Below are 26,115 nucleotides of genomic sequence, written 5' to 3'. Positions count from 1 at the left end.
ACGATTCTAATGAATTTTATTCAGAAAGATACAATTCAAATGAATGATAAAGTTTACTAGGATAATATAGATTCTATTCAGTGCATAAAGTAAGTTAAAATGTTAACAACTTTTTAAATAATAGGATCTGATTGAAACGAAGTACATTTAAATAAAATCTCAACTTTGAGCTTGATTTTTAAAAAATGCCACAATTTGCCACATGTTTAATTATTACTACAGGAAAGAGTGAACCTTCCTCTATCAGAATCTGAAAAAATCGGTTGCACTTTTTTGCACTTTTTCAAGAAAATGGCGATTGAATGAAATTACATCCATCTTGGCCGCTGCGCACGATGATAGAAAAACAGTACCAGATACGATTATTAACCAGTTAACTGCATTCCACGTGTATATTCGTCATCCAAAACTTTATTTCGTCCTTGCAATATGCCATAATAAATTTTCATAATTGTCGAAACTGTTTTCACGAATGATTTGGTATCGATCATAATAAATATAAATAAATATATTATAATAACACATGTCTTGTCATTTTTTAATTATTAAATCCGTTTCTCTTATAGTTATTAACAGTTTTGAGTCAATTTTTTGTTAAATGACATAAAATATGTCTAATAAGTGAAGGATATTGAACGCGCTACAGTTTATACGTGAATATCTTGACACCCTGTAGTTCAATATGATTTATATTAATACAACTTAAGTATCATAATGTAGGCAAAAACTTCCCAAAATGTCATTTAAATATTTCCAATAGAACCGAAGTTACGGAATTTTGATCGCCAAAAGCAGTTTTGTCCCACTGTGCGGCGGACCCAAAGAATAATCGTTGCGGCACTTACCGCAACAATAGGGCCGCTTTGACGACTTGCCACTCAAACCGAGACGTATCTACTGAAAATCGGGAAATTTGTAAACGAGATATTTCTATATCTTGAAAACTAATTAAAATCGAGTGTACAGATTAAAGCTTAATGAATTCGTCTTGAGAAGCACTATTACATGATCCGAAAAAAAATATATGGTGCCATTTAAAAAACAAAATTTGACCATCATATCTCTTAAACTAATAATGCAAAAGATTTTTCACTTCGGCCAAAATATAGGCCCCCTTTTTCCATGCAATTTCTATATCAACAATTTTTTGTACCATTTATAGTTACAGAATAAGAGCTCTGTATCAGTTTAAATGGGACACCCTGTATATCAAATGAACCGTCTACTTAAAAAATTAAAGAAAAAGAGATTGGAGTAATTTTCTATTATATTCATTTTGATCTCGAAATATATCTTGATGATCTTATTTTTCTTTTACAAATACGAATAAACACGGACGATCAAGATTTCAAATTACGTACGACGATTTTCATAATCATTCTCGATCAACAAAAAAGTTAAAGAAGATGAAGTTAAGTGCTTCCATCCGTTTCTTGATGCGGTTCAACGTGTACCCCTCCACGTTTTTTTCGCGAAAGCAACGCATAAACAGCTGGTCGATTCCCGAGTATAAATCAACATAAACAAATAAGTCGTACGTGACACTGGTTATCAATGAAAATTTACAATACGATGGAAAGCCGGTTTGGTCAGCTTTCGAGTACTTGAAATTCTTCTTCAATGTTCCTTTGTTATGACATGTTTTAAAGAACCGTTATCGGACCATTCCCTTGCGACAGAATTTAAAGAATTTAAAGTTGTTTGTTAAAAGTTGGAAAGAAAAACAAGATGGAATATAAGATGTTTTAATCGCAAAACTGAAAATAATCGTTTCTCGATGACGTACGCGAAAGATCTGTGGAAACAGTTTGTGATTTATCGCTGAGAAACCTATTTTTACGCTCGTTTGTTTGTGCTTTGAAGATCAACAGATAATATGAAGAACGCTTTACAATTGCCACGATGAAGTGGTAATTAAGTCATTTTAAAGGAAACTGATACATATATCAATGTGCGAATTGTGAGATAACGAAGGTCATTGATATTTCGTCGAGATGATATTAAATAATGTTAGATGACAGTTTAATGACAAGAAAATTTTAATGGAACATGTGCGCCAATTGCAAAACTTTGAAGCGTGCGAACAATAGCGATAAGTGCATTATAAGAGTAATGAATTAATCATAGGGTGATACGGGTGATGTGCTGCAATCAAATGGATCCAACGTTTTGATAGTGATCCATTATAGGCATATACCATTGGATACTAATGATTCTGAACTTAGAAGGCTTATATTTTAAAAAATTACTATAAACATTGGTGTTACTAGTATTATTTCTTGGGAGGGTCAGTTCTCTTAGAAATTTTGTAATTTTAGAACTTTGAAACCTTAGAATTTTGAAATTTCGAAGTTTTAGAATGTTAGAATCTTAGAACTTTAGGATTTTAGAATTTTAAAACCTTAAAAGGGTTAAGCTCCATCTTGCCCCCTACCTAGTTACGCCAATGACTATAAATATTGCAAAAAATTATTCTAATAATACTAAATTTGAGTAATTAGAAAATAATTTTCTATACTCTAGGCGTTGTTTGTTAAGCAGTTAAAAAAAAAAAAATAGCACAGATCAGTAAAAAGCATATGCATCGTAGCGTCTTAAAAAACAATATCTTGAACATTATTCATCTTTCGAATATTATTGTTCTCTTAATTCAAATCATCTAATGTGTCTCGATCAATCCCTTAAAGGCGGATGTAATTTTACCCAATAAATTTCTTGATACTATGATTGCTTGGGTGAAGGGTATTAAAGCATTTGCTGTATTTTACTTATAAAAAATTAAGGGATAATTATAGTAATTAATCATTAAAGTGTCTTCATAATACGGTAACTTGAATGAGAAATTTTTATTCTGTTTCTTGATGTTTAAAATATTCCTGAACTGTAAAGATAAACGCGAACAATACTATTCATTGCATTTTCATATTTTCCTCGTTTTCTTACCGTTTCTCGCTGCCGAGCTGCAGGATGCGGTATTCGCAGCCAGGACGCCGAGTGCAACGGCTAAGGCGATGCACACAAGCACCCCGGAAACTGCAATCACGGTTAAACCGCGTTCCAACGCCGATCTCCTCTTCCACCATGTCGGATTTCTGTAAAAACGCGTCAAACAATTAATTAGCATCCGTTCAAACAGGTTTTCTAATCGATGCATACTTTTGTGGAGGAAAGAAGTTCTTTAAATTATTTCATATTTCATAAATATATAAACTCATATATTGGAAAAATAAGTTCTAATATAAAATAATGGGACTTAAAATTAATATAAGATTAAATTTAAATCTTCATTTTTTAACATTTGGATTGCGTAATAGAATTCTCGTTTCTACGTAATCGTGGACAAAATTGGTTTTTCCTTATGTTTCTGCCCTTGGAAAGAATCTGTACATCTTTATAACTCACGAATATCGATATTCTTGTTATTTCCTTTGGCGAAACAGCAACAAGTAATAAAAGCCGATTGTTAATGGAAGAACGTCAAAGTCGTTTCATGTAAATGCCACCAAGATCCTTGAGTTCCATTTCAACCTGACCACAAAATGATCTTGCAAAATGAAGACTAAAGTTAATGAGATTCCACGAACAATATTATATTTTTAATTGAATACTGTTGACAGAGGGAAGAAAAAGTGTGAAGCCTTTTCCTTTTAAATAGATTCCTTTATTTGAATACGCATTTGTGAAATCATTTCAAGAGGATCGATGATAATTAAAGAAATGAAAACTTCAAAATCCACCAGAATTACGTAATAAGATACGTTTTAGTTGAAAGAAATATTCGTTTTATAATTATAACTACCTTTTACGTAAGTTCGATAATTATGTATCTGAAAAATTACATTCACGTGAATCCTTTCATGAATAATCACAGAGTACTATTACGCCGTAGTCGTATTATCTCGTCTTGAATAAATGAATCACTGCAGGTGAAACAGTTGCAACTCTTTGACTTTTTTCTTAAACTCGAAACTTTACTCTCAGATCGGAATTCTCAATCAATTTTATTCTTGTCCAATTTAGTTAATTTTTTTTAAGTATTCTTATTCCAAAGATTAAAATATATACTATTTTTTAATGTAAATTTACTATGGGATATTAATAGCATACTCGAATTCTATTACATATTATTATAATTACTAGAGGTGTATAAGAACTCGAAAATTTCGGATACCTGAAATGATAGAATAACTCAGAATAATTTTGAGTATAATATAAAATTAATATTACCCGAAATTATTCTATGAGTTATTCTATCATTGCAGGTACCTTAAATTTTCGAGTTCTTACACACCTCTAGTAATTATAATAATTGCAATTATTAATAACATATTGCAATTCTGTTATCATTCCAATTGCAGCATTATGATGTTAAGAAACTTTAATGCTCTGATGAGGACAAAAATGTAGCATACACTGTTTCTATTACATATTCTTAGCAGAATTTTAATAGCATGTTAGGATCTATTATTATTATAATTGCAGCATTACGAGTGAAAGAACTTTAATATTATGACGAAAACAAAAGTATAACATGCTTAAATTAAAGTTGTTTAACACGTAACGCTGCAATTATAATGAGAACAGGATTTTAATATGCTATTAATATTGTACATTAGATTTGTAGTAGAAATCTTTTTTACTATTTCTACTATAAATCTATCATAGAATATTTATATAATAACATTAAAATTCTACTATTATTATAATTATAGTACATACCACGAAATAAGATTCTCATTTTCTCTGCTATAACGATGGCTTTCAATTTTAATTAATTAATGATAAATTACTAGAGTATTTTTCCTCATTACATTTCTAAAAATATTGCAAATACCAAAAATATTGCCTTGTCTGATGAATTCTAAATACGAGTAACAAGTGACGATGAGCGATAAATGGCTTTCAAAGTCAATTCTTTCGGCTCGAAATTTAAATCGAAATCAATATTTAATATTGCGTAAATGTTTATAAATTCCTGTACAAAAGAACGTGTTCAATCTAACAAATTCACAAGAAAGCGTGTTAATGGATGCGATCTTTTTAAAATCTACAGGTTAAATTAAAATCTATATTCGGCGTGTAAATATGTTTTCATACTTATGAAAGAACTTATTTAACTTAAATTGTAGGATAGTTAAATTCACCAAAAGGCATCTGTTTTTTAGCACGTTAATGGAAGCGCGTCAGAGAACTGCTTCGCGTAAATAGCAGCCTTGAAATCCATTCTGAATTAACTACAAAAGTATTTACAGAAAAAAAACACGCGTTGAAAAGTACAATTTTATTGCAAACGCAGAATTTTTATTGTTATTTCCATCGCTACTGATATTGTCGCCTTATATAAACAAATCATTATTTACCACATCACAATACCGCATTACGTAATTATTTAAATGATCTTATGTAATTACAAGTGTTCTCTGACAACCTCCAATGAAATCGATTTCGGAAAAACATTTTGTTTTTGTTTTCATTCAGTACACTTCGCTGATAATCATGTTTTTGAAGACTGTTTTCTTGTCCAAGTAAAAAGTGTTTCGTAAAATTGTGAATTTCAACATAAGCTTCCGAAGGTGTTTCAGGTGTTACTGATCGGCGTCGTTAAGAACAATTATTCGTTAAATTCTTCCAAATAAAACGAGAGAGAATTTTACAAATTAAAAGAAATTTTAATTTAATGTTAAAATCAAAAAGAGACGAAAGTGTAACGAAAATCGGTCGTGAATAGAAGAAATATTATAAACTAGTGCTAATACTAACAGTAATATTAATAGTAATGCTATAATATTTATATTATTTAATGAATAGCACAACCACGATTTTCTATAACAATTAATGGTTATAATTTAATATTTTTAGACACATGCCTAAAGTTCTTTGCAGAACAAAGTGTGTCTAATAAGTCTATTAATTAAAAAAGAAGAATCGAGTGGCATGTAAAAAGATAGTTACGATATTTATGAAAATTTTCAATCATCTTTTTATCGTGTACAACGTAAGATCACGATTTACTAGAGTGTAAGGTAGAGCTAGCGGTTTGCTGTTTTTCTTTCAACAAATAACAGCAACGAAACGAACGCGTTGAATGTTGAAACCAGTCTCGATGAACTTTTTTAGATCGCTGTCCTGTAGAACTCGATTACCTTTCGATAGTGAAAACTAACTCGAATCGTCGACCAACCGTGAACTGACACAACTAATAGATAGTTTCCTGTGTTTCTATACACCTCGCTTGTGAAATCTATTTAAGAATATTCATTGCACTGCTCATATCAAATCTCATTTCTTTATGTCTTTTTATTACTACTCTTTCTCTGTCAATATTAAAATTTGAAAGTTAATGATTATAAATATCCCTAATAATTAGAATTTCAACGTATCTAATTAACCATTTCCATTTTCAATATGGCAAGTAATATGTCAAAGAATGATGTGTCTAATGATTCATGAAATGATCTAATAATTTCGTACATATTATTATACCTTATTTTTGTTGTTCATGTTTCAAAAACAATGCCACGAATAACAAAATGGTAAAAGAATGATTAATTTATTTTAACGTGAAGAAGTGCAGCTTTTGGATTATTTCTACCTTTTTAAGACACTCTGTATGAAAAAAATAAATGTAAGCAGCATAGACTGAATAATATATTGAAATGAATAGAGTTGCACGTGTTTTCAATAGATCTTTATCTGATAGATCACACGATCATAGTAGTGTTCATCGACAAAGTATGGTCCAAGGCTAACCAGGTCCAGCTTGTTACCTGTAGTCAAAGGAAACTAAACACTGACTGTCGCATAATGAAGCGAAGAATAATAGATCTACAACCTACAGAACTAAAAAGAACATTGTAAACATAAATAAAAAAAAAAAATTGCGCAACGTCTTTAAACCTGTAGAAGTCTCTGCATAGATGTATCTTCTCGACGCAATCAACGTACGTAAAGATAACGAGCCACCACGAGCACGCTAATTATAGTTTTTAATACTGTATTTCTTACTGTAAAGGTTGTTAAATACCGTAATTTTGAAGATTAAGTCTCGTAGCGTAATTGAATTCTCCTCTTCGTGTAACAATAAGTGCAACATATTAATTAATTCATAATTCATTATGTCCATTGCGAAAATAGATAAATATTCTTACGTACATTACTATTTCGTGTTATCTGTCACAGTTAACGCTTCGGTAATCAATTTCTCATGATTACATAACTTGCAATCATTTATAATATACGATAACTATTTAACAATTTTAATATCGAAAAGAGCAATGTATCAGAAATTGTTTCTCTTAATATCATCGTAAAGTCTTATCAAAATTTTTTTTATAATTATTAACAATCTTAGGTCAACGTTCATTTGTTAATTATCGTGTTAAATGATCGAATTATACGAAAACTAATCACACTGAATTAATTCGTGAAATGTACATTAAAATATAAGCTTTCGTTTGTATGTATAATGGAAATCAGTGATAAGTATGTCAATAAAAGTGGTTTCCACTTTCTTCTTTCACCTTGCAGTCATTCACACGGCAATCAACGTTATCATTAACCCATTTACATTAGAAACAGATATATCCGTTCTGAACTCTAATCACGGCTAACTAGAAATAGAAACACACCAACAATGTCGCTGTATTTATAGAATGGTAATTTGCCAAATAGGTTAACTCCAAAATGCAAAAAGTAAAGAAACTAATAAAATATAGAAAGATCCTTAGCGGTACAATTTAAAAAAAATTCAAAAAGTGGGATCAATTTTGCGCTGATATAATCTGATAAATAATATATAACAATAGAAAACCATGTGCATGGTTTGAAATTATATTATTATAAAAAATAAAAGTAATGATCCATAAATTTGCAACTGAACGGCAGTAACGAACGGGTTAAAAAATCGTACATACAATAAAGGTAATTTTTATTTATCGCTGTCCATAATGCAGACAGTAGAGCAATAAAGTTCGCGACGCGGTGTAACTCGGGTATATTGACCTCGTCCAGGGACAAACATGCATCGGGACGCGATGCACCGCAGTTGCAGTTGGCCCAAGTCAATGGCCAGCTGAGCGGTCGCGGGAAAGCTAAATGCGGGTCGACCAGTCGGTCAAGGAAAACTCGTTCCTAGGGAACTTTTGCGTCGATAGCTCGCACGAAAACCCATTTCCACGAGACGATCGAATTTCCGTGCCATTAAGCGCGCTACGAAATCGAGCGTGACCGATGCGAGATGCGAGAACTCGGCAACGATCACCCTGACACACTTGTGTTCGCCTGCTCGAACAGCGAAACAATCGACCAACACCAGCGAGAGATCGTGGATCTTTCGATCGATAAACGTATAAGCAATCACGATCGCACGATCCTTCTATCGCGGTTTCCAAGGAATTTCACTCAACGATGATTCGAGAAAACTTGAATCTTTCCAAGCGTGCACGCAAAGTGTTGTAAAAATATTTTTGAAGAATTTCGTTTGGTTGATTGTCTTCAAATTTTCATGAGAAATAAATATTAAAAAAAGTATAGTTATTAATTTTGAACAAAAGTTTTCTCGCATCAAACATAAATTGAAAAAGGATAACAGAGAAGGGTTTTTACAGGAAAAGCTATTGAAAGTATGGGAAATGTTTTATGAGTTTCACGTTCAACTACAACATTAATCATCGTTGAAGCGGCAAAAGGGTAAGTCAACCCTAATTTCGCACCACCTGCCCTCAGTACGACGGAATTAGGGCCTGGTCGATTCCGAATTTGTCGCATCACTGACCAGGCAATCGTGCTTCGTTGCAAAACGTCGCGTTACTGAAACGATGTAAACGAACACCAACTAATCTCATGCAGAAACGGGTAGAAGCTCTTCGATTCAGATTCCTGGAAATTTTATTCCACCTTGGAAGAAGAAGCATAAATGGATCGAACGTACACTGATGGTTTAGATTGAAATTATCCAAGCATTTGATTTAATGTTCAGCGATCTTATTCGGGATAAGGTTCGATCTTTTCAAGTGCAACGATGAAGAATATAAATGTTTTGTTCATGTTTCATCAAGATATTTATTTTCATGGTGTTTTTAATTAATCCTTGATCTTATCATCTCGTATGAAGATTAACCTCTTAACTTAACAATTATTTTGTAAAAGTGTGTCCAAAATTTCTAATTCCTTTTATTACTGAATTTTAAACTTTGATATGATTATAGGTTATTGCAAACAGTAATTTGATAAATTATTCACTTAAAGGGTAATTAGAGAATGTTGAAAAAAGGTTGTATTAAAACCCCGAGTATACTCGAAGCTTTTAAAAAATAACTTCACATAGAATAAAATGTCTTAGGCCCGAATATTTTAGTTGAATCTCTTTCAAAACTAACCTTAACTACAGCTGGCCGATAGAGGGCTTCAAGTAGCTGTGAAACCGACCAAAGTAGCATTCTCTAGACGCAACGAATTTCTCCGGGGTTTAAATTTCTAAACAGAATATTGTCAAGATAGACGAGTATTCTCGGGCTTTTAAGTTTATTTCAAGATTAAAATCCCTAATATTCTCGGGCTTTTAAGTTTATGTAAAAATTAAAATCCCGAGTATTCTCGCGCTTTTAAGTTAAGAGGTTAAGGTACGAAAAATTGCAAATCAAAGTCACGAATACGGGACACGGTTGATCGAAATGTAGTATTCATTATGTTAAAATAACACGATGTTTCGTTCCCTTTCTATCTCGAGATCGTCGAATAAGAAACGCGACCGCGAAACCGTCTCGAATTGAAATGGCATAATACGATCGTGATCCGCATAATAAACGAATCGTGTCCCTTATACGTGTCCATCAGACCACTTGACCTTCCCTTGGTTTCTTCATCATTTTTCCTTACCAAGTATTCAAACACACGATTCATTGAATTCATTTAATTATGTTTGCATCGAATCACGCTAATTATAATTTGAAAAATATTGAACAATCCTTTGACCCTCTTTCGAATTTTTGTTCAAATTTGAACTAACAATTATTTGAATTACTTCCACCTTGCGTGTCTTCGCAGTTTTAGTTCATTCTTTCAATATCAAGATCATGATCTTCATCCTTTGAATTCGGACAAATGAATTACAACTTCCAATTATCACAAATTACGCGATCGTGTTTCATTTCCGCGAATTACCAGCGTTCAGACCGTTAAATCGACTCTTTGATTCCAAGTTCTTACATAGCGCGCCACTTAATGTGAAAACGTTTCCTCAATTTTCTAGTTTCATGCGTAAACGGACGTTCGCGGTAACGAAGATTCCGTATAAGTCATTTTTGCGTCGCGGTTTCATTCAATTTTCTTATTAAATAAGTCACACGTGGGTGTGCGGCAAGGTCCTTGCGTTTTAAGAAATATTAAGAAAGAAGTCCAACAGGCCACGCCGGTGCTCGTCTCGGTTTCCAATGAATTCGTCCTGATCCGGGTTTCTCGACCGACCTATTTAACAGGAATTTGTAAAACTGTTGGACCTCGTTCGCGTTCGCTTGGAACACGCGTGTTCTTCGAGGTGTACGCGATAAGGAAACGAAACAACCTCGCCTTGTTGAATAAAAATTCGATGGCCACCTTTGAGAAACACCTACTTCCGTCAGACATTATTTTTTCGCGGTTACAAGGTGACTGCAAATGCTTATCGCGGAAGAGGTACGACGAAAAGAAATAGGAAGCGATAGGATAACACTGCTCAAACAACTTTCAAATGTTAATTTTTTAATCTACCAAGGGAGTCAAAATGACTTATTTGGTATTTCTTATAATCATTATTCATTTTCAGTATATTTTGTTTTCTAAAATTTTGTATGACCTTTGCTTTTGCGTTTGCTTTTTGATGTAAAATTTTATACAGTATACCTCCATATACCGAGATGAGTCATTTTTGAACCGACTTCGAAAAGGAGGAGGTTACTCAATTCGATCAGTATGTATTTTTTTTTTCCTGTGTGTGTTCACCGATTACTTCGAGATGGATGGACCAATCGGAACGAAACCTTTTGCATCTTGTAGGGTATGTCTTCCGATTGGTCTCATTAAAAAAAAAATTTTTCATTTTTTCATTGTTATTGCAAAATGCATGAAGGTTTTAATCTCAAGATTGGACGATTTCAATGACCTTTTAATATGTTATCGGGGGCATGATTCTGAACAACTTTTTCCTTATGTATAATTAACGGAAAGCTTTAGTTTCCGAGATATTCGTGAAAAACTATTGTTACTACTTCATTGAATTCTACGTACATACAGGGTGATCCTCTCGCTACGCTACCCAAAGGAAGTGCCGCCACAATAAAATGTAGAAGTCGACATCCCATTTCTGTCATCGCTTACTTGACCCCTGCAGCGAAGACGGCTGTGTGCGTGAAAATGTGTGTAATGAGCAGAAAAGTCCCATTTAAGCACTGCGGAAAACAGAATATTTTCTTAACACATTTTCACGCACACAGTCGTCTTCGCTGCAGGGGCCACCTCGGTCAAGTAAGCGATGACAGAAATGGGATGTCGACTTCTACATTCTATTGTGGCGGCACTTCCTTTGGGTAGCGTAGCGAGAGGATCACCCTGTATGCCTACGTGTCTCTACCTGTGTATGAGTCAGCATGCAGTCGCCGATTCTCTACTGTTTCTATGTATATACATATGTATACTCTGTAAGGCATGTACCGATCGCGATGAAATAAGAGACATAATGACTTATTAATTTGAAAAACAAGTCATTTTGCTAGGTATACATATGTATACGTAGGTATACGTCAGTCACCAGTTGTTCTAGTGTTAAAAGTGACTGAAAAGTCGAGTCATTTTTGCTTAAAATCTATAACTAATTAGCATTTCATAGATGAATCTTATATTAAAATATTTATTGAGATATATTGTATAATTACAGAGTTATTTTTATATTATAAATAATGAGATACAAACGTATGTATCATTTCAAATTAATTGATGATTTTATAAAAAAGAAATATGGACATGCAATGAATTTACTGGTCATCCTGATTATTAATTGCACAATTTTCTAATTATAAATTCCAGATTGCAATCAGAGATTTATTGCTTTAATGAATCTAAAAAAAGCGTCATCATTATGGTCGAAACGTTGCAAAATAAATAATAGAGTTGAAGTCTGTCATGATAGTATAAATGTGCTTGCACGATCGGTCAGTCATTTTGTAGGACTATGTGGAACAGTCACTTCCTGTAGAAAGTAACTCGCCTTTTATGCAGAAATGAAAGAAGTGTGCTTAATAAGACAATGATCTGTCGGTGAACACAACCGGTTATGCACAAGCAAGTATGCAAACGAATAATGTCCTCGCGTTTCAGTTATAATCATGTTGCAGAGACAAGAATAATAATTCATATTTCTTTTTCCTTTTTTTGCTGGGCGTATTGTGTGTAAATTGCTTGAAAATACAACAGGTATTCATCTGCTCAACTCAAATTTTTAAGTAATTTGATTCATATTGTTAGGTTTTAAAATTTCTTTTGCTAATTTAAAACAGTTATTGCATAAATTATGGATATTTATGTACATATGACATACTAGAACTTGCAGAAGGCATGCAAATTATATGGTACGTTTAGAAAAATGAAATAAATGATTTAGAATATGTGAAATGTATATATGTAAATGAAACTATTTTATTTTAAGAAGAGAACTGTAGATTTTTGAGAGAAAAATTTTGATACACCAATGTGATATTAAACAACGAAAAGATTTAAGTTTTAAATTTATAAACTTTCACAAAGATCTCTCTCCTTTGTGCTGCTTTTCATCTGTATTCTTGTCAGATGCATATGACGCTGCATTCAAACACGTGTGTAACAATAACGCTATTATTATCGGTTTTATTACACTGGCACCTTATGGAATATGTATGAATAAAGAGAAAGTAAGACAAGTATAGCATTGTGACAAATCAGGCTTGGGTAGAAAACTTGAACCCTTTGAAATATTTTCTCATGCATTAGACTGGTTTTTCATTATAAATTAACATCGATTCAAATTACACTTATTTCCTGTTTTTACCACGAAATTATTATAAATTAAAAATATTATACACAATATAATATGAAATAATTGAAAATTTGCATCTTAAGCTAATAAAATGATAAATTACAGTTTGTTGTAAAAGCATATTTGACTTTTGATAAAATATAACTTATATAAAATATACACTTTGAACTCGGTAGTTTAGAAAACAAAGCGAAAAGAGAAAATTTGTTTTATATCCAGTTTGTTTTGATCGAGGCGATCGAAATTGATTTCAAAATTCAACATGCACTCAGCGTGTTACCGCGGTTGGATGAAAATATTTATATGGTGCATCAGCACGCGTACCATTGTTTTATTATCCTTCAATTCGCGAGGAATCGCGCAAATTGCTTGCAAAATCGTGTCGCGACTTTCATAATTCATTCGATGCACAAAGTGCAACATGCATCTTTGCTTCCCTTGAGTTGGTCACTCGGGAGGAAATTGAGCATGTCGCTTTCACTTCCTCTGTTACGAGTTTCAGGCAAAAATTTGGACGAAAAATCGTTCGAGTTTCTCTCGTTCTATTTTCTTTTTCAAAGGAGTTTCTCGAATTACAACAGTTTTTAAGCGTTTAAAGATTTCTTTTATGTCTAATAATACTTACTGTCCCGTTAAAAAATTTAGTTTCTTCAATTAAAAGAAAAGTAAAAAATTATGTGATCTGCTGCAAAATAAAATTGACAGAATAAATTAATTTATCCCATTAAAAATTCGTAGATTTGATAAATCAGTTTTCCTGGTTCTAATTTTTTCCCTATACTCTTATTCCAAGAATAAGTGTACAAAGAATCACGAGATATAAATTTTCCACAGATTACACGTCAAACACCAGATTTTTCTATATCATCGAAAAAGTGCATAATCACACGACTTGTATTTCAAAGTAATAGATCGCAGTCTTATTTAAAGAAAACGATGTAATAGAAACGAAACAAATATTCTTGTATTATTCCTTTTGAATTAAAAAAGAATGTTTATTTTTTCCACATTAAACATTAGATTTTTATTTAATTACAATTTGAAATTTAATTAATTGAACTACAATTAAAATTAAACATAAACGAATTCATTATGCAATATCGGGAAATGAATTAGCCGATACTGCAAGTAAAGAAGCTGCAACCCTCCCACTATCTAAACCAATTACCCCAGTTCCTCGTCAAGATATTACAAATTACATAAAAACAGCTATAAAAGACGAATGGAACAATACATGGATCACAACTAAGAGAACAAGAACCCACAATGTAATTAAACATTTCTATCAACCAGACAAAAATCTGAACAGAAAAGAAAAGACAATGCTATCCAGGATGAAAATTGTCCAATCCAGAATAAATCGTGAAAAAAAAAAACCTCCGCACTGCAACCTATGTCAAAACCAATCGCTAACGACTGGCCATATGCCATATAAATGTAGAGCAACAAATCTACAAATGCAAAAATGCAACATACGACCAGACACAGCCCTCACAGACCAGGATCACATTCGTAACACAATAAATATGTTTAACAAGATATGAGACTAATCCTATCGTCGTCGCTAATGATCTCGCGGTAGATGCGACGTTAAATAATAAAGAATTAATTGCAAATTTAAAATTGAAAACCACGGACTTTTTAATTCTTTAGTTATTATTTTTTTAAGCACTTAAATTTTCGATTAGAAACATGGTAAAAATGAGTTAATTATCTCGCTCCGTTCGCTGCGCACACAATGCACGTATAAAAGAAGTTATGGTTGATGAAGGAAACCTGCGAGTTTAGCCGGCGTCACAGTTTATTAGATAGTAACGAATTTAATTAAACCGTTTACTATGAAGTTACCGACGAAGCAGAGAATATTGTTGACGTCGTTTATGGACGTACAATAAACGTGCGTTACAGGTATCGTTAACAGCGTAATATCGTCAGGTGCAGATACGGTGTAAAAGCAGTAACTCGGTATAATTAGTGCCACGACATAATGACTCGTTCTATTTTATCTACGATCGTCCATCGTCGACGTTAGAAATTTTGTATTATCGAACAGTCTTTGACGAGTCAACGATGACCCAGACATTGGAAGAATAATAATAGCAATAAGAAATAGTTTAGAGCTTAGAAACAATTAAGTTTAAATAAAAGGAAATCTCCTAGAAAAAAAACTATGCTAATTAGATCTCATCTGCTTATAGAAAAGAATTTGATTATCTTTTAATTACATTTCTTGCAAGTGATTTTCACTAGCCATTAAATGAAGTACGTAAAAGGGAATTCATCAGATTGAAATGTGGAGAAAGTGAAAAAAAGGTGAAAATGAGATTTATTTTAAAGTAACTGCTCTTTGCATTGTGTGCAAATGCACTTTTCTTTGACACAATGACGTTCGGTTAATAAAGGGAACGATTGATAATGCTCATTGAATTTGCCGTAAATGAGCATTGTTAGGCTGCGAATACAATGGGAACGATTTAATTGAGTAACTATAGCACGATGTGTTTTTAATTGAACTTTTTTAATAAAATTTCAGTCTTGTACAAAAAAATAATTAGAGTTTAAATAATCTTAAGTTTATTTCCTAAGAATTTATTTCCTTTCAATGCACGATTTCTTGGATAATCTATTCTTTAGGCTATCTTTATAAATTTTCAGCAATTATTGTAACTGTTTATCCAAGAAGCTGTATATGATAAAGGAAAACGTAAAATATGTTCAACATTGACCAGAAAGAAAGAAATTGTAGTTGTATTAACATTATCACGAAAACGTATTATTTTTTGTAACAAGGTTATACAAATGGAAGTATAATAATCATGATCGCAAATGTAGTAAACGGTAGAAGTGGTCGAAAAATAAATAATCTAAAAGAAAACTGAAGTTAACTGATCTGGCACCGTTTATAAGAGTTTGAAAACGGAAGAAAAATGATTGAGAAACTCTTACATAAATAGTTAAATAAACGTACAATGAGAAAGCGTATTTACCATTATATAATGTATATTTTAAAGTTGCGAAAATGTGTATAGGAATCTAATCAACAATGATTGGAGATACGAGCGTTAATGAAGTCGGACTTTAGGAGAATGACTGCCGTGGGGGGTCATCATTGGTGTAACTAGGATGGGGTAGGTTTAGAATTTTGGAATTTGGAAATATTGGGGTTTTAGAATTTTAGAATCTTAGAATTTTAGAATTTTAGAACTTTAGAATCTTGGAATTTTAGAATTTTAGAATTTTAGAATCTTAGAATCCAAGAACCTTGGAACCTTCGAATAATGAGGGGGTCATTTCACATCTTTAAGGAGGACAAGCCCCCATTATGTCAATGGTACCACTGACCGGTACAACGTAACGATAAAACCACGTGTTCGGTTTAATTAGCGGGAAAATCTTTTGAAAGGAAATTTCAAGTGTTAATTTCTTGTCCAGCGATGCCCGAACATGGAAGAGAAACGCAGAACTAATAGAAGGGAACAGGAGAGGGAATGTTGTGCAATCGACGAGAAGTAACACAAGGCTGTCACGATTGTTTGTAAAAATGATTTAAGAATCGACCACACAAGGAACTTGAAGAAAGAATCCAGATAGTGTATCACGAACGTGTTAAGGAAGCGATAAAGTGCATTACACGAAACGTGCAGCAGAAAAGATAAAGCAACGAGATGTGAAATTTTCTGTGCAAAAATTTCCTTATCGAATGATAAGAAATTTAAAACAAGTTTTTATTTGTTGGAATATTTGAGCAACTTCGTATGATAGTAATAAAACATTCCTTTTTATTTATAAATGATACATTGTACAGACATGAAAATAAAGTTTTTAAATTTTTTAAACTTTCTTCAAATTTCTTTTATTTATCACTGATTAAGAAAATTCACAATACTACTATTAATAAAAATTGTAGATAAGTTTCAATTTTTAATCAAGTAGAAATCGTGAACGGGTTCATCGTTAAATGTTAATGTCGGCGCTATCATGAGAATGATCTTTGCAAATTTCCGAGACAAAGTTAATATGCTCGAGCGTGAAACTTTCACCGCGAGTCGTCGAGTTTAAAGCTTGATCAGCGCGATCAATGCCGCGAACGTTCGCCGTTCATTTCCTCTTCTCGTAATACATACGTGTCATGCTTATAAACTCGGCTTCAAAACAAATTTTCGACGCAATCGATTACTAAAGACAATAGACGATTACTAAAAAACAATCGATTAATCTGTTCGTTACTAAAGACAATTACAGTCACTTACCAGACGATCAGTAATTATAGTCGTGCGAAGTAAAGCGTTAGTATTTTATTTTAAATAGAAATTAAAAAACGGCAATAGAAAACAGTAACACCTGCGTTGGAAAGTAGATTATTGCAAGGAAAATTATTTTATTTATCAATCTGAAAATTTGGTAATTTTGTGATGTATAGTATATTATAAAAGCTCTAAAACATTTCATTTTTATCTGAATTACAATTTAAAAATTAATCACTTTTAAATGAAACTTTTAAATATAATTCTACTTACGAACTCCTATTAAGTATATATAAGGCATATAAAATTACAAGAGTCATAGATTCTATTAAATATGTAATCATCAAGGCATCAACTTTTTAAACTTATAATTTTGCAATGTAAAATTTCTTAGAACAGTTACATATTTCTAAGGAAAAACACAATTCAACGATATCTTACTCATTAAAGAATTTATTATAAAGGAAATTGCATAGATCGATAAGATCTAGACCTTCAAAAAAAAAAACTGCAGCATTTTCCTTTCTACGTAAGATCGTTAGTAACCAGTTGTTAATTGGTTTCGTTGGTCAGGAAGTGCAGTAGAATTAGCGACCAGCTGATTCGAATTAGTGACTAGAAGAAGCTGAGAAAAAAATTATAGCTTCATTAAGAACACAGGTATTTTTTGTAACAGATAAGAATCACATTCTGGGTTCTAGTTAATGTGAGTATTTTAAAAAAAAAGCTTGTGAATCGTGTGGATGAGAAAGTTAAACCTAAATTATCTTCGAAATTCTTCGAGTAAATTTGAAGAGGTCCTTACAGGGGTGGATTGGATATTGGCGATTCGGAAAACTTCCCGGGGGGGAGGGGGTCAGTAAGGATACGGGGACTAATTATTTCTCGGACGGCGGACCATGGAGAGAGATCCAACTTTAATTTAATTTTGTATTTCATATTATTTTCATTTTTTAAATTTTATACTATTCCTCTAAAAATGCCGTTGTTCAAGGGTTAATTAAAATTAGGGCTCGTATTCTACAAGGGATGTTAGTAATCTTTCGATAAAAATGTAAGTCCCAGTCCGCCTCTGGGTCCTTGAAAAATATCGTGCTCTTGATAATACGGCCAGACAGTCAGACGCGTAACATCAACGCCTGGATTAGCGTGTTTTATCACCGAGAGGATCAGGCTTGCATTGAAATCACGAGATTTCTCTCGTGCAAAAAGAATGATCCTTTGTTTATCTAATATATTAAATCAAGACGAATTAACTCCGTATTCACTGACGAAATACCTCGCTAAATAAATTATAATATCAATAAACTGCGGATGTTTATGCACGTATTGTGTACCAATGTGTGTTAGAAGTAAATTGTCCAGAATGTGTAAAATAACTAAAATTTATAAATTAAAATTACACTTTGACACGTTCGTTACCGCGTTATTCTAAACGACTTTTTGAATTTCCATAGAAGTCCATCGTCGATTATAAGGAAATTTTCTTACAATTAATTATCTAATTAAATAAAAAATTACCTAATGAAGTATTACGAAAACAATACATAAGATTTGTTAAAAGTACAAATAAATTTGTAAAAACAAATCGGAGTGCGTAAGATTTCTATTATTCTTCTATGGATACAAGGGGGTTAATTGATGAATACGTAACATGATAATAAGCATATATTGGCTGTGCAATTGTTAAGAAATACATAAAAGGAATATTATCGTTGCTCGGTGGGTTTGTAACTCTTTAACGCATAGCCTTTTGATCATTATCAACCATTATCTACCATTATCTTCATTTGCCAGAATCGTTACTGTCTGCAACGTTATTCGAGGATTTTACGCGATAAAGAACATTGTTATTCGAATAATAAGCGATTAACGAAATAAGTATCCAAGGTATGACAAACGATTGATCAACGAAGAAGACGCAATGGATTTATGAGGAGAGATAATCTGGCATATTCGGAATTTTTTTCAATAATTAACGCAGGCATTTTTAAGCGAATGTAATCTTGAATTGTAAACGAATGTCGCGATGTGGTATGTTGATTTTGGCGGCAAAAATTCGACGTTGAATAAACTGAAGGAACATCTCGAAGTCATAATAAAACGTTCACTGCCACTGTGAAAATTGATATCAGTAGTCAGACGTATTGAAATTTTAATTATTATAGATTTGGACAATTAATTTTTAAATTTATGCTCTCAATAATTTAACAATAATGTTGTTGAAAATTTTTGTTCACCTTTTTTCTATTAATTATTAGATTATATATTACATTTGAAGTGTCAGACAGCGATACGTCAGTCAACGTGTTAATCTGTTTTTATATTTACACTCGTTTGTCAGTCTAAGGACGTTGAATTTGTGAGAATTTCTGAAGTTACTTACGAAGTCATTTGATTCGTTCGAACCAGCAAACATGTGTATAATTTACATTGCATATTTTTGCAGAAGATCTTAACCGAACAGTAATAACTGTGCACTCGTACTGATAATAATCGAATCGGCTAATATCACTTCGATTCTTATCAATGATAAGACGCTTTCATCCGGTATAACGAGATAATTTCTCAGTCCTGATTCAAATTACCAGGTTTTACCGAGCTTGACTAGTTTTTAGCGGACTTATGTAACTTTGCCAATACGTCACATGAAAAATTCAAAGTACGAATAAAAATAAGTAAGAAACATGTCAAAAGAAGTGAATAATTACTAATTATTGGAAAAAATTTAATTGGACATATTTATTGAATTTTTGAAAAAGTAAAATTCAATTATTTCTTTTGTTAATATTTTAGCTTAACATTATAATTGCAGTTACTCAGCATACAATTTTATTTTTCAAATAAACTTGTCACTTACTATCTCGCATAAATTTTAAATTAAAATTAATGTAGAAATCTTTTTAACTTTTATTTTTATAGATACATTTATGGATAAATGAATACAATTCTTTTTCCAAAAATTCAACAAAAATATTTCATTAATTGAACAAAGATGAGAATTAAATTTTGTCTAATAATTAGTAATTAATAAAATCAATCAAAATTAAATCTTCAACAAGTACCATGGATAAAAGTAAAGATATTTACGATCGAATGATATCTGAAAAATCATTATCAAGAAATCGTCTATCTGTCTTATCACGATCCCTATCGAATGCAGTTCATTTATGAATCAACCAACTTGCGTTCTATCAGACCTTTCATTCATAGTTAGGAAATTTTTAATATGCAGCAAAAACTCACTTTATAACAGTCTGCTTCATGCTGTTTGTCATTCTGTCTTCAATCGACTGTCAAACTATTTCACTGACACATTACCACAAACACTTTTGTCTTTTTAAATAGTCTTCCGCCACTGATTTTTTTGAAAAATTGTCTTACAGCCGACGCGATTCACACGGATCCTGTATGTCTGATACGAAGGAAGTTTGTAACTTTTTTTTCTCGTCAAAACACGTTGATTTGTGAAACGAAAAAGAGTTTTTTTTTTTTGTTATTTTCTTCAGGGTCCGGATATGAATCGGTTTGGGCTGTTGGCGCCGGACTGAAGGAACACGCGCGTCTCTCCTCGTATATAAGCGTCCACTCCCACTTCTCTCGTTGTCTCTTTCTCGTTCCCATTCTGTCCCTCCACTTTTCGATGCTGTCTTCTTCCTTTTTCCGCACTCCTGGAAACCGTCTAACCGATTTGCCAGAAAATTGGGTGATTCGCACCCAAAACATCCGTCTCGACGCCCGCATGGATCATTTCGGGAAGAAGAAATCAAGAGGCGCGATGTGCGATCAAGAACATTCGTAGAGTATACTTATACTGTTACAAAACTTTTCAAAAATATCTGTAGACTTGTTAATTCAATTCTTCCTTCGTAGTTTAGAAATTGGGAACAGCGATGGTATTGTATATCATTCTCTTCTTTCTTTTTCATGATCTTTGAAGTATCGAAAGGCTGACCTCTTCTATTTGTAATTCTTGTTTGAGGATCGAATGTGGAGCATCTCTGTGGACACAGTCAAATGAAATCTGAGCACTTTTTTTTCTTCGTGTTAACAGTCTGTTTAAACGTAAATTTGTGGATGCTTTTTTGCCTTTCTCCATTTAGTATCTTGGCACGTTGGAGGTTTTATTATCCAGAAGTTATTAGAAGGTTATTACTTTTGTCATCTTTATTTCTTTTATGAAAGTGACTCGAAGCACTTGTTAATTGGATATTAATTGATGGATATTTAATTGGTGGTTTGAATTCGATGAACTTCATTTTTCTTTCTCTATTGTATTATTCCATAAAATTTTACAATTAATTTACGTCATGTTAATGATTATGGTAAGAGTACATGGAACTGATTAAAACATGCTATGGATAAGAATATTTGTAATTTCTCAAAATCTGCATTAATAAATCATTGGAATATTTTGTAAATTTATTATCTACTTTTCCTATTTATTTATTATTTACTCCTTAAGAAATAATATTATATTTTTAATACTTTTAGAAAACTCAGTCCCTGTATTGTAATTTTAACATTAACTTTTATGTTAGCAAATTGTATGCTCTTCACAAGTTTAACCAATCACGTGCTTATGATCTCTACAAATTTCTCTTTATTTCTATGATCTATTGTTAAGCTCACTGAACGCTATCGTGCTGTCTTCCTTGTTATCAAATCGTTTAAACGATTTGTAAATACATAGATTTCTCTTCTTACTCTTTTGTTCGATATGAAACCATGATACTTTGTGTACATCAGTGATTTCCGAAGCATCGAAAAAAAAATTGTTCTCTTCCTCTGCATGGTCGACATTGAGATTACTATACATCACGGAAACATTTATTTTCCCCCGATGAACGTCGATGCGTAATGCGCACGTGGATGCAATTTGAAGCTTCGCAAAGAATACGGCTATTCCTTTTATACTACAAATTTATTTTCTATAACTGACACGTAACATCTGAAATTCATGTTAGGTTATCGCATAAAAAATGATATCACTCATTGTAAGCAAGTGAATTAATCATCTGAAACTTTTTAATGAAAAGTGGCTGATAACTCAGCTATGTTTAATAATTAGGCAAGCTACAAAAAGTATTACTTGAATAATGAATTTTGAATACTGGATACAGAATATCAAATATCGAATATCGAATGCCAAATACCGAATACGGGAAGACTTAATACTTTTACAGATTTATGTATTAATCTAATTTCATTTAAATATTTTATACATACTGTTATATCTAACAAAGTTTGGATTGTAAAAAATTACACAATGCATATTTTAATGTATATTAATGAATATATGCAATCACATGATTTCCTTCACGAAAAGTATTCAAACGCAAATTGCAAGAGATTAAAAGAAGGAACTGGTTTCAACCAGCTGCGAGGAACAATAAATGAACGATATATAATCGATTAGCTTCAATCGTTCTTTAAACGAATCAATCATGAAAGGAACAGAGATAACCCTTACGAAATAACCTTTGTTAAGTAGTCTAAGAGCATCCGCTTTATTGTATCATTGCGAATATTCTTGACACACCTTAGCTGAACTTAATACATGTAATGTATTAAATGTATCAGTTGTGATCCTACATTTATCAAATTTACTTAACCATGCATTTACTAAATTTAGACATTGAATTTTCCGAATGAAAAATTTGTGTATATTTAAAGAAATAGCATGGAATATAAAAAATAAGAAGGAAAATTAATTTTAAAATGAAATTTAGACCGTCGGCGTTACTTCGACCCCAAAAATGTAGGCTGACCCTTCTTAATAAACGTGGATCATTCGCCATTTTTAAATTAAAAAATTCCAAAATTTTACAACTTTGGAATTAAAAAATTGCAGAATTTCCTGGATTAATGGATTACTCGAGAGCGCTATTTGTTTGGCGGGAAATGAAAATCGATTTCTTTCAGAAGTTACCCTTCACCGACATCCCCGGTGAGACTCATTTGTTAACGTCCACCGTGTAACTACGTGGAAAGTGCAATGCGTAAGTTTGGCCGAGTTTCCAGAAGTTCTAGAAACCGACGTTAGTCTTCTAGCTTCGTGCTTCAAAACTATCGCGCGCAAACTTTAAAACTACTGTCCCAGAAACAGCTTCGAAACTCTGTAGGGCTTCAACCTACATAGGGTAGATATGTAGCCGTTTCGATTCAAGTATCAACCTGTATTTTAACCGACCACTGAACAATTGAAATGCTTGATTGACACGTAATAGCAACATTACTTTCTTTCAATAATCGTTGCATCCATTATCCATGATTCCAAGTACCTAACACGAATATTCCTAATTAAATAAGTTAAAGAATTCCTAATTAAATTAGTCAAAGAATTCCTATAGAAATTTAAACATCATCCACATATGAATGACGTGGCAGTCAACGTGTTAATTTTATATATCCTATCACATATTAATTGCAATTGTAAAATTTTTAATGCAACGTATATGAAATGCGCTACTATCAAGGCGTCAAGATCTCAAGCGGAATTATATCTTCTATTTCTCTGACGGATTGAAGGATGCAATGTCAACGAAGGACACCGTGCATTGACATTGGTTCAGCCCTCACACGAGGAAAGAAAAATTGCGAACAACCTGGAGGACAGCATTGTTGGCTAAACTTAGTCTACCGATTAGCATATTGTTCATGCAAGTCAAATAGAATTCGGACTATCTCAGCTTCTTTTTCTCTTTACCCACCAGTCTTTTGTCGACGAAAATCGTTTCTTGGAAAAGTTTCATAAAAAAATGTTCCATTAATACAACGCATCCTAGTGAACATGACCCGAGATTCTACATCATTATGAATTTTATCAATCTTTATTGGCTCCGCTCTGCTTTACTGACTTATCATTTTTTGATCATTTTCCATCTGACCTAACGATCATGTGTTATTATGGGATCGTGATTTGTATCTTGGAAAATGATTCAGTGTACTTGGATACAAAAAGTAAATGGAATGGATGATTCCTTTGAGAAGTGAATCTGAAGCAGAGAGTAAATTTCTATACACCTTACAATTAGAAGTTACACGTGTACGCAGGTGTCATTAAAGGGGGATGTAAAATGGAACACGTTAGAAAATAAGAAAAAAAACTTTTATTACTTTTACTCTGTGTTATAATGGTTGTTTGAAAGAGAAATTGAAACGTGTTACTTTTTAATCAAAACTGCAAAACAAAAAGTTAAAGAAAATTAAAAGTAGCTTTAAGATTACAGTAATTTTGTAAGATAATAAATGAAACATGTTAAAAATGTTTCATTAAATAAGGTGATCCAAATTTGAGAACAAATTAATTCTGTGCCTTTTCTCTCTTTTTAAATAAATAATCATTTTTTTAAAAATTGTAATAACTCTAATTATTGAAATAATCTTTATTGTTATCATATTCCCGCATCACTTTTCAAAAGCACGGGAAAATATTCAAATTTAAAACACTAATCAAGAAATCGTAACGTTAAAGGCACCCAATTGATTCTTACATTTAATACTAATTAATATTATTACGTCACTGATGAGTTTATTGATCAAGTTAATAAATATATAAATGTAAATAAGTATAATACAGTACCTGCTGGAATTTTCCAGCATCAAAATGAAGAAGTTAAAAATGAAATAATGAAAGAACTTCAATACTATGTTTTTCTTATCATTAAAGCTTCTCGTACGATTCAACACGTAAATGTTACCAAAAAAGAATGTCAGTGACACCAATGAGAAAGTTATCAATTGAATTTGACAGCAAACGTAACGCTGTATCTGTCTTACGATAACACGTTGATATATGTACATAAAACGCGCGTAATTATTGTCGTATTATTAAAGAAAGTATGTACCAAGTATCTAAGATAACACGGTGTCAAGGCAACGCCTTGGAATTTTCTTCCCACGATCGTACCTGCTGATCTATTCGACCTTCGCCTTCTTTTCCTAATTCGCAGAAATTGTTCTTTACAGCGTGAAACCCGTGATTAGAAGTCCACGCGTTACCTTATCATCTACAAGAGTGGAAACGAAATCATGGTAGAAGAAAAAATGTATTTTAATGCTCACATTAACCTGAATAGCTTGCCTATTATTCTACCCACAAAGGCAGATAAGAACCGTTTTAAAAAACAGAAACGAAAGCATTGATATTATATTAAATTGATGCATAAGTCCTTGTTGCTTTTTTTAGCCGAACACTCTTCGTTGTAATTTTAGTATTCATTTGAGACTTAGGGTTTGATAGCTGTGGATTTCACAGAATCACTCTTGTAATTTTCTTTTGTTTTCTATTTATTCTTTCAACTGGGAATGACGAGTTAACTCGTTGCCTGTGACCTGACCTCCTCCCACTACGAAAATGCGGACTGGACCCTCGATATTCAAAAATTTTAATACTCCAAAATTTTAGAATCCAGAATTTAAAAGTTAGAAAATTTCAGAATTCCAGAATTGAAGAATTTCAGAATTCCAAAATTAAAAAATTCCAAATTTTCAAAACCTCGTCGAAATCTTAAGGTTTAAAAATTCTGAAATTACTCGGGGATCTGATCCACTCCTCCCTATAAATCCCAGCTACGCAAATGAATCTAGTCAAGATAAATAAAACTTGGCGGAGAAAAATGAAATGATCCTTTGAATCAACTTTATAATTCAATCAGATCCAACGATCGAACTACGCACAACCTGTTACGTTATTGCTCGATAACGACCGTACCGTTATTTGAAACAGAAAATAATAACAACATCGTTGCGATAACTGGCTTCAATCGAGGCCAGCGTCAATAATAAGCTCCTCTTTCGAGCAATTCATTGATTAGCTTATCGATT

At 32.3% G+C, this 26,115-nt stretch overlaps 1 protein-coding gene across 4 annotated transcripts in view; it reads right to left on the bottom strand.

Annotated features, from left to right (window-relative positions):
* Window positions 1–26,115, bottom strand: part of Nep2 (M13 family metallopeptidase neprilysin 2) — a 46,105-nt gene that overhangs the window by 9,169 nt on the left and 10,821 nt on the right. For 2 of the 4 annotated variants that reach the window (XM_034334815.2, XM_034334816.2), the window contains exon 2: window positions 2,944–3,092. In XM_034334815.2, the coding sequence (XP_034190706.1) occupies window positions 2,944–3,092 (149 nt within the window). Of the gene's footprint in view, window positions 1–2,943; window positions 3,093–19,672; window positions 19,696–20,532; window positions 20,848–26,115 lie in introns of those variants that run through there. The other 2 variants (XM_034334819.2, XM_034334818.2) reach the window with 2 other exon arrangements.

Source organism: Osmia lignaria, chromosome 14 (assembly GCF_051020975.1).
Source record: "Osmia lignaria lignaria isolate PbOS001 chromosome 14, iyOsmLign1, whole genome shotgun sequence".
NCBI lineage: Eukaryota > Metazoa > Arthropoda > Insecta > Hymenoptera > Megachilidae > Osmia > Osmia lignaria.
This window is presented reverse-complemented; position numbering and strand designations above follow the sequence as displayed.